General features: G+C 41.7%; 3 protein-coding genes across 12 annotated transcripts; 1 reads left to right on the forward strand and 2 right to left on the reverse strand.

The window, feature by feature from the left end:
* Positions 1 to 240: 240 nt before the first annotated feature.
* On the reverse strand, positions 241 to 15,418 carry KIAA0753 (KIAA0753 ortholog). 10 transcript variants are annotated; one of them, XR_007207695.1, is made up of 15 exons: positions 14,023 to 14,474; positions 12,632 to 13,232; positions 12,030 to 12,133; positions 11,676 to 11,738; positions 11,336 to 11,551; positions 10,053 to 10,263; positions 8,777 to 8,976; positions 7,500 to 7,669; positions 6,383 to 6,470; positions 6,006 to 6,179; positions 4,866 to 4,947; positions 4,090 to 4,210; positions 3,739 to 3,963; positions 2,744 to 2,951; positions 241 to 634 (listed from the first exon to the last, which is right to left on the reverse strand). XR_007207695.1 is itself a non-coding variant. In XM_048324450.1 (15 exons), the coding sequence occupies exons 2-15, from the start codon at positions 14,110 to 14,112 to the stop codon at positions 2,834 to 2,836; spliced, it is 2,463 nt and encodes an 820-aa protein (XP_048180407.1). In that variant the 5' UTR covers positions 14,113 to 14,163; positions 15,025 to 15,418; the 3' UTR covers positions 1,820 to 2,833. The 10 variants fall into 10 exon arrangements, 8 of the variants coding, with proteins under 8 accessions (XP_048180407.1, XP_048180406.1, XP_048180408.1 ...); XR_007207696.1 differs by lacking the exon at positions 241 to 634 and adding an exon at positions 691 to 909; XM_048324450.1 differs by lacking the exon at positions 241 to 634 and adding an exon at positions 15,025 to 15,418 and having other exon boundaries at positions 1,820 to 2,951; positions 14,023 to 14,163.
* On the forward strand, positions 14,518 to 16,742 carry TXNDC17 (thioredoxin domain containing 17). The gene is made up of 4 exons (XM_048324462.1): positions 14,518 to 14,718; positions 15,462 to 15,543; positions 15,763 to 15,838; positions 16,456 to 16,742. The coding sequence occupies exons 1-4, from the start codon at positions 14,577 to 14,579 to the stop codon at positions 16,522 to 16,524; spliced, it is 369 nt and encodes a 122-aa protein (XP_048180419.1). The 5' UTR covers positions 14,518 to 14,576; the 3' UTR covers positions 16,525 to 16,742.
* A 990-nt stretch (positions 16,743 to 17,732) lies between these two features.
* Positions 17,733 to 20,193, reverse strand: MED31 (mediator complex subunit 31). The gene is made up of 4 exons (XM_048324461.1): positions 20,091 to 20,193; positions 19,546 to 19,623; positions 18,845 to 18,941; positions 17,733 to 18,112 (listed from the first exon to the last, which is right to left on the reverse strand). Exons 1-4 carry the CDS (start codon positions 20,098 to 20,100, stop codon positions 17,920 to 17,922), a joined length of 378 nt encoding a protein of 125 aa, XP_048180418.1. The 5' UTR covers positions 20,101 to 20,193; the 3' UTR covers positions 17,733 to 17,919.
* Between the last annotated feature and the right edge of the window lie 236 nt (positions 20,194 to 20,429).

Here is a 20,429-nt window from a genome sequence, read left to right on the forward strand (position 1 = left end):
TCATTAATGTGTAACGCAGAACAAGTCAGTAATCCACAAATGGGGACAGTCAGAAGAGGCCAGTGCATTCAAAAAATAATGATGATAAATGTCACTCTGCTCCCTCTCAGACTAATAACTTACAGAATATCTTTTCTCAGTAGCACCCATGGCCCTCTTATTCACCAGTACCATATAAGAAAAGAGTGTGGGACCATATATGTAATGCATAGGAAGAAATAATGAGACAAAAATGTGCCATCAAGTTTTGTCAGCAAACAGAAAAGCAAAGTCGCTAGACCTCAAGAGCATGTATTTTAGCACCAGCACTCCCCCCTATTCAGACACAAGGCTAATGAGGGCTGTTGGAGAAGCAAAGGGTGATGTTTCATAAAGGAAACAAATGTGGTACTTCATGACTTCTGGTTTATGGACTGCATCATTCTCTGGGCAGACTTCATCTTATGCTGTTGGTTCTGTTTTGGACAAATTTCAGGACATTGGAAAAGCCAGATCCAGGAGTTGTCTGTATGGAACAGCCCAGCACGATCTCCCCTGAGCATCTCAGTTTGGGTCCATTTGAACAATGCTATTTATGTTTCACCAATACTATGGACGTTTTGTTCTGTGGCAGCTCAAAAAGGGACAGAAATCGCTATAGAAAGTTAAAAAAAAAAAAAAGAGGAAGAAGAAAGAAAAAGAGTCAGCATGTGCATTTTAACAAGTCTATTAATAACTGACACCCATGGTGCCACCTTCTGCGGATATAATCATTGCTAAGCACGTGCTCCTGAGGTGGTTAGAAATCCACACTGAAGTCTTGACCACTCTGTTCTTTTTCCCCTTTGAAGTTTACTTGCTCTCTGTCTCCTTCCAGATCACCCAGTTCTCTTTGGCTGCTTATTCCCTCAGCCTAAATATTCAGACTGGCTGCAGAAACAGAAGACGGAAGCCAGAGTCAGCAGTTGCTGCCTTATGTTTAGTTTAATTGGTACTACTTAGTTCCATATTCAGAACAAGCTTATTTTCTCAATTGAAAGACAAAAGACAATTATAGAGAGTGTAACCTTGCACTTGAATTTCAGCCACATTTAAAAACATCAGAGGCAAATGAAAGTTCCAGTGAAAACACCTGGACAGGGAACTAGCTTTCATTCAGCTGCCTGCACTGGTGTAGGTGCAAAATTATAATACGAAGACCAGTTTCTTTGCAGATTGCCCCAAACTGAAGGCCAAATCCTGACACCTGCTGAGCCTAAACTCCAACTGAAACCTTAAGAGCTTGTCCCTGGCCAAGAATTCAGAACAACTAAAGACCAAATCCCCAGACATGAACTTTCATAACATTGCTATTCTCACATCTGACTCACAGTAGGAAACAAATAGCCAAACGTAAAAATTAGTCAGTGCAATAAATAAACTCAGATCCCTAAAAGAGGTTAAAGCCCACAGAAATTTGGGATTGCTTAATTTCTATGAGGCAGACACAAGTAAGATGTCTCAAACTTTTCTTCTGCACCTTAGTTAAGTTCCTCCAGAAGGACTGAAGAGTGTGAAGTTGGGAATTTTATTTAAAGCCTTCACTCTCCACATATATCTGCTCCCAGAAGGCAGCCAAATGCCACAACGTTCTCATCCGGAATAAAAGTTGATTTTGGCATCCTCAGTCAGAGGATACCCCTCACAAGTGAGAGAAAGTATGCCTTCCTTCACAGATGACCACATTACTTCAAGGTGTATGTAGTCTGACTCTTGTAATGTTGCCAGGTGCTCTCTTGCATGCTGGGTGCTGACTATTCCAAATGGATTCAGAGGGAAGTTATCTTAAATTAAAACTGTGTTCAGTGATAATAAACAAGTGTTGTTTATTAAAAAATAAGACATCCTCAAAATACTTTCAGACGCATATATACACATACATAGAGACACTATTGCTTTAGTATTTTTGACTTATAATCTTAGAAATTAACTGTTTTAAATTACAGAATCGCGTATCAGCAAAGTCATGCTTCAGCAGTAACATTTATTACATTTTATGTAAATTTGAAGATGATTGAAATAGTAAACCAGGCTTCAATAGAAACAAAATTATTTTTAAAATATATGTTCTAATTAGAGGAAATAATCTTAGAAGGTTAAAAATGAATGTGTTATAAGTTGAATAATACTGGAGAAAAAAAAATTGACAAAGGAAACAGACTCATATTGTTCTTCGAGTTACCTCAAGGGATGAATTTGCATTTCCCTAGTATACTACATATGTAATTATTACTCATTGCTCTGACTCCAGACATAACCCAAACTAGTACCTTGATTACTTGAAACAAGTTAATTTAATGTTGCAGAAATGCCAATTGCTCATTTATTTTGTTGTTCTTGATTTCATTGGGATTCTTAAGAGAAAGGAATGTGGGGTTGAATCACTAAATGCTGTTAAAAATGTAACATTTTAGAGTAGTTTAAGAAAAAGAAAGTAAGATCTCTACCATGTGCTTCTATTGAAAGGTCTCATTTTGCCTGTGCATGATGTACTAGAGATACTCAGGAACTCCACTCTGAGGCTGATGGCAAGAGCCCAAGCAAGCCTGCACCTACAGCCAGTGACAAGTGTTTGCATCTATTTGTGCTGTTCCATGAGAATCCTTCACTGGATTGCCACATCCCCAAAGAACTCACCCCAGTGTATGTGCTAAGCATGTGCTAAGGTGATCAGACAACATCAAGTCTGAAAAGGAAACCATTATTATAATGGTTTTATAAAAACCTGAGACGAATCCTTGATGGAGATCCAGTGCAGAAAATCTCACAGACTGTCAGGCTGAGGCTGACGTTGATGGGGCACGTGGGAAAGAATTCAGTGCATTGGCTGCAAAAACTCCGATGTGAACACAGCTTCTGCATAGTCCTCACAAACATCCTGCAACTCTGCTGCCACGTCACACAGGGCTTCTTCTGTCAGTTGCTCTGCAAGACTAAGGGAGAGGGAGGGCAAAATAAAAGAAGGAAAAGGTTCAGAAAGTCAGATTTCAAATTCCAGTCATTCATGCCATTGATATCAATGCTCTGTGCCAACTGATGTTGTGCCACTATTTATGCAGTTCTGAAAGAACAGGGCTAGCAAAGTTCAAATTCAGCCTCTATTTCCATGCTTTCTTTGGGTTGGAATTTGCAAGACCCAAAGGTAGGTTTTGAAATATAAGTTATTATAAATATATAAATATATATATATATAAAAAATATATAAATATATAAATATATAAATTATTATATATTAATATATAAATTATTTCTAGGCATTTGTAGGTAATTACTCAAGAAAAGTGGAAGGAAATTATAACCAATTATGTAATTTAGTTGCTAAACCTTTTACTGAGCAATCAAAACACTTACTCTAGCTTCAGTGCAAAGGTGTGTATTTTGGCTTATGTTGCCCTGCTTGCTTAGTAGACATTCAGCCTGAGAAACAATTTTTCTTTGCCAGGAAGTGAACAGCAGAAAGGCTGTAGTTTACTGTTTCTTCACATCTTCTATTTGTGCTAAGGGATGGATACTCTACTCCAATATCCTTTTGTCTTATCCAAAGACCTTCAAAATCCATGAACGCTGAGTACCAGTGGAGAAATAGTCTGAGAGCCAACTGCTTCTGGCTTTCAGTTTGGAATTGAAATGGTCCCTCCCCCCTCATCTCCTGAGTGAGAATGGAAATACCTGTCAATAGCTGATACATTCACTTCCAAACCACAAAGATAGTTCATATACCTCTCAGCAATCTGCCATGGATCGAAATTGCCCACCACCTCATGGGAAATAAGCTTTAAATGATGCTTGTATCTGCTGTTATAATCCAAGATGCTCTGGAGCACATCGTTTGGCACAGAGAGAGACACAGAATACGCTTTCTGTAGAGAATTCGGAGGCAAGGGCTGCAGAATGTCATCTCCAGTCTGCAATTTCTCCTCTGCTTCTTTGTTTTCATCAATATCACTGGAAATATGAAATAATCATCAAGACAGGACAAAATTTTTAAGTCTCTTTTTGAAGAGTCAGTGTAATGAAGTCACATAGATCTTATGCACCACAGTTTACTGTAGGGCCAAATATTCCACTTACATGCTGTCAAAAGGTTTTTCAAATAAAATGTCTGTTTCTAGCTCTGTGTGTCCAGTTAATTTGGTTATCTGAACTGGATGAGGAGATGTAAGTTTTTTAGCTGTTGATGCCATTTGTTGTTCTAGAAGGAAGAAAATACTATTTTAAATTGGTTTTTTGAAAGAGGAAAAACTACATCTACTGCAGGTTAAGTCCTCACAAAGACTTTTGTTTCTTTTAAGGGGAAGTCCTTCAGGTAAGTAAAGTATTCAAAGTAAGAAAAAACAAATTCAGCTCAGTGTATTAACGATTAGCAATTTAGAAATGCTACCTTTAGTATAAATCATTTGTGCTGCCAGTGGGTAATTCTAGCAGAGGGATAGAAAATGCCACTGTAAAAATAGCACAGTCTATTAAACTTAGTGGTACATCCAAGATATGGAAAAAGAATCCATAGATTTGGGGTAAATCTTCACCAATTTTACTGTGAGATTTTCCAACTTGTGTTAAACAACACAGTTTCAGTAAAGTTGTGTGTGATCCGATACCTTGGAAAATCAATGTAGCTTCACTGTGCTACTCAATCAAACCATAGGATAAAGAAAAGGAATGCTGATAAAGTATTGATTTTAGAATTACATCTTAGAAACTGTCTTCTGAAAGAAGCACCTATGGTAAAAAATGTGTCTGAGTGGTGCTATTTGATCACACGTAATCCAATGACCTTGATTTCAAAACACCTGAATTTAAACCTACAGATTATAGGGAAACCAACCTGTACTAAAGAAGACAATTACCCGTTTTGTCTTCCTGGGCCCAAAACTGGGAGTCACTGTACACAATCTGGGTGACTCTCCTGCGGACAGCCTCCTGGTACATCTGGAGTGGAACACACAACATCAATCAATCACCCATGTATCTGGCAGCTCAGCTGCACTGATTATCACTCAATAGGAAAGCCAGTAATGATCCTCCTTGGGCAAAGCAGGCTTATTTTGGCTGGTAACAAAACATAGAAAAGGGTTGGGTGATTGAAAACACAGATATTTCTCTTATTCAAAATGCCATACTTGAATACAAAACTAACTGCCAGTCCCATGGGAGCTCTTCAGATTTCAGACCAACAGCCCTTAGCCAAACAACTGACGGGCCCTCAAGCTGCTCCTGCCTCACCAACAGTGAATCCAAATGGGTGCTCCAGTGCCTCAGGGACAAGGACACTGCAGGATGTCAGCTTCATACTTCCAACTGATGAACAGATCTCTACAAGTAAATGGCACTAAACTGAGTAGTTCTAAGTCACAATAAATTTCAGAGAACAGGAAGGTCAAAATGGAACTCAAACCAGAAACTATGAAAAAACTGATTGAAGAAAAATTTTTAAGAAAGCAATATATGAGAAAGCGCAAGTCAACTAAACAATAACCTTATGAATATTTATATAGAAAGATGAATAAATACAGGCACAGATAACCATGTATTTGTCTGACGTCTCCATATTGCCCTGTGAAATACTTTGGATTGCCAGAGCGTATTTCCTCAAGATGGTCATGCTACTGGAATACTGAGATTCTATAGTTTAAAACAAGGGAAAAATTCAAATTAATATTCAAATACTTTCCAATCTGCTAGACAATCAACATAATCACCATACTGATTCTCCTATTCACATACAATGATTTAAGCCACAAAGTTTTGAGATGGGATGCAAACTCAGGTCTGCTAACTTTACAGCAACAGATTCATCAAACGCTCTGCTTCTGCTCTTACACTGTGTTTTCTGGAAGCACAAACTCCAGGCCAGGTCTTTGATCTCAGACACTGATCCAGTCAGACCTTGCTTCATTTAAGAATGTAGATACTTATAAATATTATAATTTATGGACAGTAAGTAAGAAATTGGCACTAATGAGACCAACCAAGACAGAAAATCTTACTTCAATTTCTTCCATTCTTTGCAACATTGACTCCAGGCTATGAGTGTCAGCCACAAGCAGGGCCTCGGTCTGGAGTCTCTCATGCTGATCCATGCTCCACAGTTCCTGAGCAGTATCTTCCAAAAGGTCATCCAATAGCTTTTCACTCAGAACATCTGCATTTGTTGCAACCTGCTACTTAAAAAAACAAACCCCAAAAACAAATACCACAGAAAACAAAAAGACACAAAGCCAATAAAGAAAGAAAGAAAAAAAACCCGAACCAAAACAAAAGCAACTTGCATTAAGTTGAAAAAAAACTGTCTGTTGCCCCTTTGTAAATGTTTGACAGCTCTCAAGGCATCATTCACCCCGTGGCAGGACCTTGCCTATACTACCTGTGTCCTGTCTAACGGCGGCTCTGACCACTCCTGTACCTCCTTCCCATCTTTGTCTGCACAATGGGCTGGAGAAACAGTTTGTGACCTGCACAAAGAAGAAGAAATGACAATGCCATTCTGAAACCTAGTATGACAATATTAATTTAAAACACCAACTACATAAATGTATTTTTAGGGGGACTTTTGGGAGTGGGGAGAAGCTCGTATTAGATCTCACACCCATTATGATATTTTTCAAAGTAAGTCATTATCTTAACTTTTCTATTTTTTCCATTTCTCCTCTGCAAAGGTCAGTTAGAACTTTCACTCCTCTAGAATTTTTTGCTTCAAGCCTTGCTAGTCTTCAAAAACAGCGCAGTAGCATAGAGAGTTACAAAATGTACATTCTAACAACCGAAGAATGAAGTAGTGTGATTTCCAGCATCAGTTTGGAAGAGTTACAAGAAACTTTAGAGAAAAAATTAATAGAGTTTAAGACCATATAAGCCAGAAAATTCTGTTGAGAATGAGGGATCTTGAATCATGTTTCTGCTGTTGGCAAACGGGAACTACATGGCTATCCACAAATACTGTCCAGAGAAATGAGCTCCTCATCTTACCATGCACACTGCCTAGTATAGATACAGCATCTGGTTCTCCTGCTTCAAATGCTACAAACACCAGTCCCAAATCAACCTAAATTTGGACACCCCCGTCTCCAAATTAAGTAAATTTGGAGTAAACAAACCTGCACTTTATTATTGTCTGGGACAAATACATGTATCTTGTCCTTCTGGAACAGGGAGATAATATTTTACCTTCTCAAAGCAGTGCTGGGAATACCCACTCCACCTCCTGTGTTTTGTCACTGCCCTGCCTTGCACAGTTTGGCTTTGACTCCCAGGCAGTAACTCAGGCAAAAGACTAAAGCTCTGGCTCTTCCCAGGCTTTAGGGAATGAGGCTGCTCTGGGCCAAATGGGAAAGCAGAGCAGCTCTCTGACAGCAAGCTGTGCTGTGCCACTGGCCCCCCTGGACTGAAGCCAGGCCAACTCTATCCCAGTTGCTAGCACAGATCCAGAAGCATTTCCACTGGGAAGCAGGGTACAGATGGCTGCCAGGGGACTGCAAACATACCGCTTAGGTGAACCAGACCGAGGCGGAGCCTTTGAAGGCATGCAGGGCATTTTGCTCTCCTTAACAGGTCGTTTGTTCTCTTTTAGTTGGAAAGCTATAGTTGGCTCTCGAAATCGGGCACGCTTTCCTGGAGGGTGTACCCGTCTTGACTTTAAAGATTTCAGCATTCCCTTAAAATTAACATGATCACATTGAAAACACATATTCCAGTTGTTGAATTTTTAAAGTCTTTTGCATTCTGCTTCAGACTTTGTCTTGAAATTACACCTGCTAGCTTTGCTGCAGTTGACGTATGTGAAGGTTTTACAAGTGCTTTAAAGGGAAGTACAGCTGTGTCTGAACAGAACATATGCTTAATCCTGCAACTATTATTTTTGCAAACAGTTCCAACTTTTCCAGTGTTGCTCTTCATGGGGAAAAAACTTATTTTTGATTTTTCAGAATTAGACTCTATGCTAACTATTAATAAATCCAAATAGGTTTCCAAGGTAACATTGTATTCAGCCACAAAACAATAATATTCCCACATTTGTATTTGTTACAAGGTCATTTAGACTTGTCCCCTCAATATGAATTATTGAAATGCTTAACCTTCCTGCCCATGATCCTCGCTGATCCACAGGGATAGGAAGCAGTAAAAGTTACATAAGCATACATCTATGTTACTGTGTCAGATTTGATTTTCCTAGTTAAAAGTGATACTCTGAGGAAGGAATAAAAGAAAAATACACTTATTTGCAAAATCTAGCCCTAGTCTTTTAAGAATTGTTTTGTTTGTACTATGGAGCTTCTTTCTGTTTGCAAGGACTTAGCAGAAACCAGAACTTGTATAGTGAAGTTTTATCATTCCTGTTATCAATTAAGTAAGCCTTAGTAACTTATATTCTCCTACTAACATTAGCACATTAGTGCTGAGTGCATTTTTTGTGACAGAGGATGACCATAGGAGGAAAATACTTCAGCTTTAATTTCAAATTGAAAAAAACATGTTAATTTCAAACACGAAACTAGTTTCAGTGAGCATTTTCCTTACTAATTCTGTTGCTGTTTCTAGTTGTATAGTGTATTTCCAAGGAACAGTAAACACTATTTTCGAAAAACATTTGCTAAAATAGTCATAACAACTAGAAATAACAGACAGGGTTTATCCTCCTGTATCTCCTATCTCATAATGGCAATATTGTGAGCAAGTGCAAAGCTTTGACAGTGTCTTATATTATACAACAAATCCCAGAGCACAAGTAGAAGACAGCATAAATGATTTATCACTTCCATACCTGTGGTTTTGCAGGCAGTGACACATCTTTCTTCCTCAAAGCACCACTTTCAAGGACAGACTCTTTTTTTACAGCTCTAGCTCTCACCAGTGCAACTGTGCTTCCTTGCAAAGTGGCATTTCTCTCTGGAATAGGTGGGCCACTTTTTTCTTGGTATTTATTGTGCAATATATGAGCACAACTGTTTGCCTGTTGAACTGCTGAAATATTTGCAACATGTCAGTGTTTATCTGTATCAAAAGTAACACATAAACTTTTAATTGTAAGTTGAAAGGGGCAAGAATTGTCTTTGTTTCTACATTTGATACCTCTGTTATGCTAGGTATACCGAATCATGAACTTTAAGCTCCACCGTAATTTTACAAAAATCAAAGACAAAAAGAAAATTTCTAGCCTTGTATTTCCTGACAAGTATTAAAGAAATTGTCTTTCTTCCATTGTTTTGATGAACAGGAAGGTTTGGGGTTTATGGTCATATACATATTTATATGTATAGAGATATTTGAAAATATACATATATATGCAACTCATGGGAAAGCCTTTTGGTAGCAATTGCCATATGAACTCCAGGCAGTGATAACAAAACATCCCCGTTTAGGCAGCAAGACACATGGAAATCATTAGATGTTTACATACTGTCTCCCAGGACTGCCAGAGATGAATTTGGCATATGGAATTCTTGCTACCTGGGGGTAGTAAAGAATACTTACTGTTCTAGTAAAAACTAGCCTGAGGTATGAGAAAATCACCACAAAGAAGAAAAACAGTTAATATAGACTATATAATAATGTAGGAACTTACAGTGGCTTTCATGAGCTGCCAAAATACTTCAGGTAAATTTATCTCACAACAGGTTGAGAAAGAATAAAGCTCCTTTTCTTTCAAAGTAAAAGAACAATATAGAAAGCCAACTCCAAACAGTTGCATGGCAAGATAGTGGAGAAAACCCCCAAGTCTTCAGCTTAACCATCAGTTAATGTGTCTCTAGGTACAAAACTGTGACTGTTGTGCAAAAGACATTGACAGTAATGAACTGGCCAGGATAAAACAGCCACTGCTCCCAGAAGCAGAGAAATTGTACCAACCAAGGGAATTCTGAGCCAAGGCTACAGAATACCTTTTCAGTGTGAACAGTTAAACAATCACAGCCTGGTTTTTGTTAAGATTGATTTGCTAACATCTGACCAACTTCTGACCAACAATACCATCCTAAAAAATGGAACTGCACATGGCGAGCTAGGTGATAAAAATGTATTTAGTAATTCAAAATACAAACCAGTCAAGAGACTACCAGCACATGGAGGTTTTTTAGACTCTTGTCCAAGCTGTCCCTTTAAGGGGACAGGTTTGTTTTCTCCTTTTGGAGACAGAAGGTGCTTTCTGGCTGGAAATGTCTCAGTCTTCCTTGGAGATTTGGCCTGAGAAGCTGAAATACATTTCTTCACTGTTTTTGGTGTTTGCTTGTTTTCCAACAGTGAATTCAGATCCTGCACCAAATATTTAAGAGTTTTAATTACTCTCTCAGCAAATCTGATGTAATGAAAAGCAAATTCAAGAGAGTCTAAGCAGTTGGAGCTTTTTTGGTCTGGTTTTGTTTTGGTTTTCTTTTTCTGACAGTGATTATTCCTGATAGCTTGTTCATGTAGAAGCTTTTTCATATTATTAACTTAAATCTTACTGAAAAGGCTTACATTTTTGTATTTACAACTGACTCCAGCAAACCATTTGCTTACAGAAGGTTCAAAAAAATTGAACACAAAGGCTACAGACCAACAAAACCCCCATGGTCACATGATTATGGTAATACAGACACTTCTTCCAATGCTATCTTCAAACTTAAACAACTACTTCCTTTCCCATTCCCAGGCAGTTAGCACTATTACTGTTCTCATAAGCAGTTCATAACAGTAAAATTAAAAACACAGCTCTTACAGTTTTAACAGTATTTTAAGGAAAGTATCTTATGGCTCTGGTATTGCTTTTTTTTACTTATGCAGCAGGCAACATGAATCAGAACTTTTCTATGATAACAATGACAATGATGTATAAGCCATCAGATATCACTAAAAACGATATTTGAAGGGCACGGAGCTAACTAAATCTTGTACCCACAACTTTATCTTCTGCCTGGACAATTCTACACCCACCACCATATGAGATCCTCAGGTGCTCATCACTGACACTGATGACTAAAGCATGCATCCAAAGTAATAAACACATAATGCACACCAATTTATAAAATTAATTCTCTCAATCCTGAAAATGACAAATGAATTAGAAACTGATGCTTTGTTACCAGTCCTCATTCTACCAGGACAGCCAAGAAAGATAGGAACAGCAATCAATAAGACCAGCAGCAGGTAGTTTCTGTGTTTAGGATGCACCTCTCTTTTACGCCACCATTACTTAGAAACATTAGAAGTACATTTTTACCTTAGAAAATATGGCCTTTAAAAAAACAAAAACAAAACCAATAATATATTCTGCCATTTCATGAACACAATCTCATATTTCACTACATCTTTCCTGCCTTAGCAAAAACAAATGTTATTTTCCTACCTCAACTTGCAGCAAAATATCTATGATAACGTCAGAAATGGAAGAATCTCCTTCTACTTTGGCAGAGCATAGAGACAGTTGTCGAACGAGACTGCCCAGTTCCTTGTAGTGGGCAGGAATCTGCTCATCTGTTTGATCTGCAAACTGACTGGCAAATGCCTGCAGGGTTCGTACAGCTCCTCTGTGTGCTGCTGCCAACCTGGATGCTGCTCGAGACTGGAGAAATGAAAAACAAATAAACGCTTTAATAACTATAGTTTCTATGAATACAATCAAACCCAGTAATCTAGAAAACTCTGTCAATAAGTCACTTACAGCCTGAAGGATAATTACATCTTACCTTTTTAGTATGTTTGATTGTATGAGGACTCAGTTTTTCTATATCATCTTGAATTTCTTTTACCTGTTTATCAAGAAAGCAGATGGAGAGGAGCGAAATCAGTCAGAATTAATTCCATGTCTATAAATGAACAATAGATTTTCACTGTAGCATCTGAGCGAAAGTCCAGATTTTCCAACACTGATGCTCACCTCTCTGTCCAGCCATGAGGGAAATTAGTCACACCATTCAGATCTAAACTATGGAAGTTCAGAGATAACCTGATTGAATTTCTCTTGTTTCAGTTAGTGTCTGTCAAATTTATCACAACAAACTAAGCTACTACACATCCCAGTTTAAAATGATGGCTCCTACCTGTTGCTGGAGCACATACAGCATCCGAGCTGACCGTGCAGCTTGTTGCTGTCTCCTAATGCAAAGTCGCTGCTTGTTTTCAGGATCAAGTTCTCTATCTCTCCCTAAAAAGCATAGAATATAAAGTTTTATATCTTAATTTAACCCGTGAAAATCCCAATTAAGCCATGACAACAGACATAACTTAGTAATAAGCCTCTTCCATGCAAAACCAAACCACATATTTGTGGGGGTTCCTTTAACAGTAATGCAAGTTAGTTATTATAAACTCTACATTCTGTTTCTGTTTAGAATTTGACGAAACAGTCTCATACAATATAGCTCATTAGTTATTTAAAAAATCATGTGACCCCTTAGTTTTATGACAAAGTTGCAGATAAAGCACTCAAAATTTGGAATGGTTAAACCTCCTGCCCGTTATTACAAAAGAACCAATTGCTTAAGCTGGCTAGCTATTCTATCTTTTATCTATTTTTCAAAAAAACAGATGGTTCTAAAAAATCCAGACATAAATACAAATTCTACCCCAACCCAAAAAATGGGGGGGAAAATCAACAAACTAGTGTACATTTATATAACATAATTACTGTTCCGTCTTACACCTTTTTTAATAATTTCTTCGATTTTCTGGACATAGCTCCTCAATTCTTTCTGCAGACGCTGGACTTCCTGCGTATTTTTATGTTCTTTTTTATTTAAATTTGGCTTGGGGTCTGGTCCTGTGTCATGGGTGGGTGGAGAGTCCAAAACAGCTGGTGATGGCTTTCCCTCCTTAACTACGCAGAGATAAGTGTTTGCATCAGAGCTGGCAGACTCCCCTTGGGAAGGCTGGTCAAGCCTCTGCTGACATCTCAAGCGAGACTGAGACTTCAGAGCATTTTTATTTTCTCGACTTACAAATACTTCAGTCTTCTGCTGTTGTGATTTTTGAGTCCACCATGGTTTACTGACCACATCTCCAAATTCCCGCTGTTTCACTTGTTCTTGGAGACGTCTTTGTTTGATGTCCCTTTTTGCCAGCTGAACAGCTAATTTCAGTCTCTCTTCAGATACCACTGAGAACATCCCAGAGCTTTTCAGGCTGGGGTCCTCACTTCCAACTAGATTGGATGCCTTCAGTTTTTCTATTATAATTGGACGAGGGTGAGAGAATCTGAGAGCCAAGTTCTCTGGAACTGCAGGAACATTTCCATTAAACTGGAGCTGTTCAAAGTGCAAAAAGACCCTGATGTTATACAGAACACTATACACAGATGATGCAACTCTGTCATGATGGCACTGTTTAGGATTTGTGCTGAACACAGTGCTAACAGCACACCAATGTTTTCATTCTTGCTAAGCAGTGCTCACACAGGTGAAGGCCTTTTCTGCTCCTCGCCTGCTCACCAGTGAGTAGCCTGGGGGTGGGCAACAAACTAGAAAGGAAACAACTGGATGGCTGACCCCATCTGACAAAACGGATATTCCACACCCTGTGGCATCATGCGCAGCATAAAAGCTGCAGGGAAGAAGGAGGAAGGGGAGACTGGTGACATTTGTCTTCCTAAGTCACTGTCAACATGTGCTGAAGTCATGGAAATGGCTGAACACCTGCCTGCTGATGGGATGTAGATAATGAATTCCTTATTTTGCTTTGTTTGTGCATAAAAACAGGAAAGCATTTGCTTTCCCTGTTAAACTGCCTTTATTGCAACCCATAACTTTTCATACTTTTTGCTTTCCAGTTCTCTTCCCCTCCCAACTGGGAGAGAGTAAGCAAGTGGCTGCATGCTCAGCTGCCTACAGGGACTGAACCACAACAGACAATTAAGAATAATTATATTTTTTGACCTCTCCCCTTACAAAAGGACGGTGTCAAGATTATGTGTGACAGCATGAGGAAAGCTAGTATGACACTCCCTGCTGGGCTGTCTCACAAAGTGGGTCAGAATCATCTCTCTGTTACAATCACAAAGGAAACCAATACAGCATCGCTGCAGAAGGCGAATGGTACCTGTGCTTGTAAAGCCTTAGCTTCATTCCCGTATCGCTGGGTGCTCAATGCAAACGCATCATCAGGGACTGCTGTCTTGCTCGGCCCCATCGCATTGGCTTGAGAGCAAACCCCGTTGTTGCCCCTTGCTTGTGATCCCAGCTGTGAATGCGAGAACAATAAACAGTTATTTCAGACTTGCAGAAGCAATCCCGGGTCCGATGTGAGTAACAGAGGGAGAACCAGCCCGAGGAGCCGCGGAGAGGAGATAGGGGCAGCCTCTCTGCAACCGCCCAGGGCCCGCGGCTGCTCCCGCCCCGCGCCCCATCGCGTCCCGGACGGTACCGGCACCAGCGGGCCCCGGGTGCTGCCGCAAGGAAGAGAGACGGGAGGAAGGGAGGAAGGAAGGAAGGAAGGAAGGAAGGGCGGCCGGGCCGCGCCGGGACCCGCCGGGACCCGCCAGGCGCCGCTCGAACCCGGTCCCGCCGCCGCCGCCGCCGCGGGGGCTGCCGGGAGCGCGCGGAGCTACGGAGGCCGCGCAGGCTGGGCCGGGCAGGGACTCCGCCGCTGCCGCCATGGGCTGGGAGGAGATGCAGGTCCGCGGGTACCCCGAGTTCGTGCGGACAGCGCAGAGCTACCACGGCCGACCCATCTTCGCGCTTTTCTGCGGCGATAAGGACGCCGAGGGCAGGAGCTGGTGTCCTGACTGCGTGACGGGTGAGGCCCGTGGGGGGAATGCCCTGCCTGCGGCATGGGCCGTGTCGGTGCTGGGGAAGCCGGAGAGGCCCTTTCCGGAGGGTGCCTTTCCGGAACGTGCTGGGCGGTCACAGCAGCCCCGGTCCCAGTGCCGCTCCCAAGCTCTAGGCGCAGTTTCCCCTGGTGAACTGAAGGGGCTGTGCGGGCTGTGAGCCGCAGCTGCCGCGCTGCCCTTTTCGTTACGCCCGTCGAACGGCACGGGCTGTTGGCGAGGACTGGTGCACGGCCCAGCAAACAACCAGACGTGCGTCCTACAGTCGGTTTCACCTATGCTGCTCGTGTCGAGGCGCAGCGGTGTCCTCCCCGCCGGTGTCCGGCAGCAGCAGGTGAAGGCTGTTCTCAGAAATCATCGCACTGAACTGCCTGGGTCGTGCGTGTCTGAGCACGAGTGGAGGTGCGTTATGGAACCGTCACCCTGCAGAAGGGTGAGCGCCGTTCTGGGCTGCCACACCCAGGACAGGACCGAACGAGTGTTTTTCTTCCGTGTTAGAGAAGAAATTGGTCTTTACTCAAACACAAGTCCAGTCAACGTTCGAGCATGTCATAAAGTCTGAAAAACTTGTGGATAGCCAGGTGAAATGAAATACAGATTCCTAACTAAAGCAGACAAAACATTAATCTGCAGCCTTGCTGGTCCAAGTAAATCCATGTGATTCTGTGTCACAAGTATTAAGTACTAACAGATTTTAAAAATTATTTTCTAGCTGAGCCAGTTGTGAGAAAGGAACTTCATAACCTGCCTGATGAGTCAGTTTTCATCTACTGTCTAGTAGGAGATAGAGCCTAGTAAGTAACTTTGACTGCTGACAAGTGGGAACTGTCCTTCTCTGTAAGGAATCAATCATTTTTCGAGGTCTTCACCATCTCTGACATGACCTATCTGCATGCTTGTTTTGAGAAAGGGGTTGGGAGGGTGTGAGGCAAAGCCCTTTGAATAATTTTGAAGCTATTTTAACTTCAAAATGCCCCTCTACAAGCTGTGGTTAACACCTTCTTTCTGAACAGCTGGAAGGATCCCAACAATGAATTCAGGAGGAATCTGAAACTAACAGGAGTGCCCACACTACTTAAATACGGAACAGTAAGTGATTTGTTGTATGTTCTGGATGTACAGGCATTGAGATGGGGACCTGGCAGGAGTTTAGGGCTGTAAATGAGTTAGTGTATTCTCTGAGAACCTTCTCTTGTTCAAGGAGACCAGAGCATTCTGAACAGCTCTTCTGCTCCCTGTTCCTCACTCAAACAGTTCCTCAAGAGAGAACCATTCTGCTTATTGTGTAATGTCTATAATAAACATGCAGTAAAGGGAATATGTACTCTTGGCTCATAGTGCTTGAGGGGTTGAGAAACTTCTTAGCTACATATTGTTAATGTTCCTGATTTGCAGCTCCTCAACTTTTGAAAAATCCAAACGCTGAACTACAGGAGTGAAACCAGTATGCTCGACTCAGACAGCAGCTCAAGTTGTAACTTGTACATGTTAATTAAATTAGCAGTTACTTTCTTAGAAATGCCTCTTCCAAGGTCAGAAAACCCTCAGGAATGTTTCAGTTGTTATTACCTTGTTTGCTCCGCGCCCACTACCTCACTCCCCCGGACAACAGTTGCTGGATGTGGCTAATGTTAGTGTGTTAAGATGGCTCTTGGCTAGAACAGGTTTTTTAATTGCCCCTAAAACATGTGAACTTTTCTTTTCAGCCTCAGAAGCTGGTCGAAGAAGAATGTTTTAAAGCAGAGCTTGTGCGTATGTTGTTTACTGAAGACTAAAGCCCTCCCTAGTCAATCATTGACGAAGATGGTAATCTCAATTACTGCAGTGTCCTTTCAAGGAATCACTGACCTTTATTAAAACTTTCATGATTAATTACTTCGGACTAGTCAAGATAAATGTCATTAAATTCTGGGTCCAAACCCTACACTAAAATCTTACAACAAAAAACTGTATCTTTCCTTTCATGTCCAAATAAACTTGAGTTTGTGAACAACCTGTTTTCAAAGGAGCTGAGCTCATGTTAGAAACTGAGATTAGCCTGCACTTACTGAAGAGTAACTGCTAAGTTACACTCACAGTGAGTAAGGAGGAAGGGGAGAAACAGAAAAACCTCCTTTCTAAGCCTGACCACATAATTACTGAAACTGTTAAGATAAATTTTCAATGCCAAAGGTGTTTAATGGCTTATCTGTTCAGTCCAAGTGTAATAAGGTGGTGGCTGACAGCTGTAGTGTCACTGATCACATGTTAAGAGCTGGGAGTACCTGCTCCTACAACGGCAGGAAATACAACATGAATGCACCAGAAATACAGTCTAAAAATATGAAAATTAAAAACCCTGGCTGCTGCCAAGAGCTATGTTGTTACAATAAAAACTATAAAGGAATAAGTGGCAAGTGCTTCTCCAATACTCCAAGCAATGACATGTTTCCCCACACACACTGTTCTCATGACAGGGAGTGTAAAGAGACTCCAGAGCAGCCACCACTGGACAGGCAGAGGCCAAGATTCAAGGAAGCCGAGTTTAATGGAACAGAGACAGTTACAGCTTGTTTCCCTCTCTATCTGCAGAGTTTATTAGCACCTGTCTCTGCTCCACTTCCCAGTCCTCACCTTGTACACTCAATTTCTATCTGTACTACATGCTATAAGGAAAACTGCAAAACGCCCATCAGCAATGACTGCCAGGGAAACAGAAATGACAAGTAATAGCTCAGCTTGGTTTCAAAAAAAATACTGCACCATTTCAACTTTGTCTATCATCACTTCACCTTTGCTTGTCCCAGAGCTGTAAGTAGCAGGGAGTTCTCAGTGATGCTTTAAGACACATCATTATTCTCCAGGGAAAAAGTTTCCTAAGACCAGCCTTTAGAGCTACACTTTTTTATAGATACTTAGTAAGTAACAAAGCTAGGTTTTGTTTTCAAAATCAAGAGGAATCAATAACTATTGTAGTAAAGCTCTTACAAAACTGTCCATGCTATAAAATAAATTGCAGGTGTTTATTAGTCTTTAAAAGAGTTGATGAAACAAAAACAACCCCAGTCACTCGATAAATTCAAATAAAAGGGACACACATCCAGAGCCAAACTTACACAAGGGTTCATTCCCCTCCTGTAAATACTTCACTAACACAAAGTACACCTTATCACCACTACTGCACGTGCTTTTCATTTTACAGAGGTGTTGTTTTGTTGTTGCTGCTCGGCCAGTGCCTGCTGGAGGCGCATCCTTTTCCGGGAATAGTGCTGCCAGTGGAGGATCTGTTGCTCATCAATAAATTTGGCACACTGAGCATTGACCAGTTCTTTGCGGAAGTGTTCATACTGGAGCAGCTCTAGCATATGCAAACATTGAGGATACCTGGATTAAAAACAAACACACGTTAATACAGGTTTTTACAAGGGACACTAAATCTAGAGTGCCCAATACTTCTGTAGATTATTACTTTAGTTTTGACTTGTATGTGCTTTTCCCAAGTGTGAAACCACTTCCGCCTACACACTGTGACTTGGTACCTGCAGTATCAGGCCGGGAAACAAGGAGTCCAGTTCCATTTATAAATGCACGTTCCTGCTTGCTTAGAGTAGCTTCCCCAATGTCTTGGTTTGATAGACCAAATCCATAGCAATTACAATGCCTGTTTCCAGAGCCCACTTAAAGGAGATGACCAAAACCATTTTCCCAAAAACTGAAGGAATTTGCACACTTGCAAGAACACAAAATCACCTTTTGTCTCATGTAAGCATCAATAACGCAAAATTAATCTTAAAATGCACTTACTGCTTTTGTACCCTAACATTCAATAGTTTGATTTTGAATCAATCAAAAGTGCAGACTAAGGCTTTAAAGGAAGATTCTATGCAAAACTCATGAAATTTTTATAATTTTGCCCATTCCTGCTACATGTGGACTATTGGAAACAGGAAAATCTACGTTGCATATAACCATAATATTGCATAGTCTATGTTGCAGGGAAGACAAAAGTAACATTACAGGCAGAAATGAAACCCTGACATGCTACTGTACAATATGTAAAAAGAGGTCAATGCCAAACCATTAAAATGCAGAAACCTAAGGGAATTTAGCACTTACTTCAGGTATTTTGCATATTCAGGTTCTTTCCAATAAAGTAAATATTTAAGATAATTTACAAAAGCTTTATCTTTGAAGTAGCCTCTTTGTGCAAGAACTGAAATAAAATGACAAATAAGGAATTGTCAGTTACAGATGGGTGAAAAAAATCTGGACACTTGAACAAATTCACAAACTCAAAACTTTCTCATTACAATCAAATTTCAATAATTTGTATTTGGTAAATAAAAAAAACCACAGGGAAAAACAGTATTTTTATGTCAACAAAATAATAGATTAGTCTCATCTCCCTTACAGTTTGTATCTTTCATTGAATGGAACAGCTTTTTGAAACAAGAACTTTTTGACTGTAGCATCAAAATTAGCAGAAAGTTATGTATAGTACCTGAAACTATTCACATTAGTAAAATTCTGTTTTCAGATAAAGGAATGCTGTTAACTTGACATTAATGTTTAATAACAGACTTGAACTTGTTATTTTTTTCTCCATCAAATAAATGCTTTTTTTTTTGCATTCCAACCAACAAAAGACTTTGCATTTTAAAAAATAATAATCCACCTGTTAAACAAATTATTTACAGATTATGCTGTGAAAAACCCTTTGTTTAGCCCTGTCTCTATATTTAACATTACCAGTAACAATAAACATCATTAAACTATATAAACTCCTCAGCGTCCTGGTATTTACTTTAAGTACTCACAGTTGAGGTAATTTGGATTTGCCAGACATTGAACAAACTCCAGTTCCAGCTGGAATCGAAGTCGATTTCCTGTATCATCTGATTCAAGAAAAAAACCAGTAAGAATCGGACCCACACAACAGATTTGAAAGTAATCGCGGTCGATGCGTAACCCGGGACTAAAGAGTCCTGGGGGTGGGCGACGGCCACGGCCGGCGGCAGCGAACCACACAGCGGGGGCCGGCCCGGGCAAGTACGTGAGAGGCCTTCTCGGGGCTGCGGGCTCAGAGGGGCCCCAGAGCCCGTGCGGAGCCTCTCCCGCGCCGCAAGCTCTCGGCCTGCGCGGTCCCGTCAGACCCGGCGCTCCGGGGGCCTGGGAAGCTCCGACAGCGGCTGCGACAGCGGCTGCGACAGCGGCTGCGACAGCGGCCCCACGGGGCTCCTCAGCGTCCCGCACCGGCCCCGTCCCGGCCCCGCACCGGCCCCGTCCCGGCCCCGTCCCGGCCCCGTCCCGGCCCTGCACCGGCCCCGCACCGGCCCCGCACCGGCCCCGCAGCGTCCCGCACCTGCGTCCATGTCCGGGGCGCGGACGGCGGATGGCGGCACGCGCCCCCTCTGCCGGCGGCCCGGCGAAACGCAACGCTAAGCACGCTGGGAACGCAGCGGCCGTTGCCTAGCAACGGCCGCGGGGAGGGGCGGTGCGGAGGCGGGGCTCGGGGGCGGTGCGGAGGCGGTGCGGAGGCGGTGCGGAGGCGGGGCGGAGGCGGTGCGGAGGCGGGGCGGAGGCGGGGCGGTGCGGAGGCGGGGCGGAGGCGGGGCGGTGCGGAGGCGGGGCGGAGGCGGGGCGGAGGCGGGGCGGAGGCGGTGCGGAGGCGGTGCGGAGGCGGGGCGGAGGCGGGGCGGTG

This window comes from Corvus hawaiiensis, chromosome 20, assembly GCF_020740725.1.
Source record: "Corvus hawaiiensis isolate bCorHaw1 chromosome 20, bCorHaw1.pri.cur, whole genome shotgun sequence".
Taxonomy (NCBI): domain Eukaryota; kingdom Metazoa; phylum Chordata; class Aves; order Passeriformes; family Corvidae; genus Corvus; species Corvus hawaiiensis.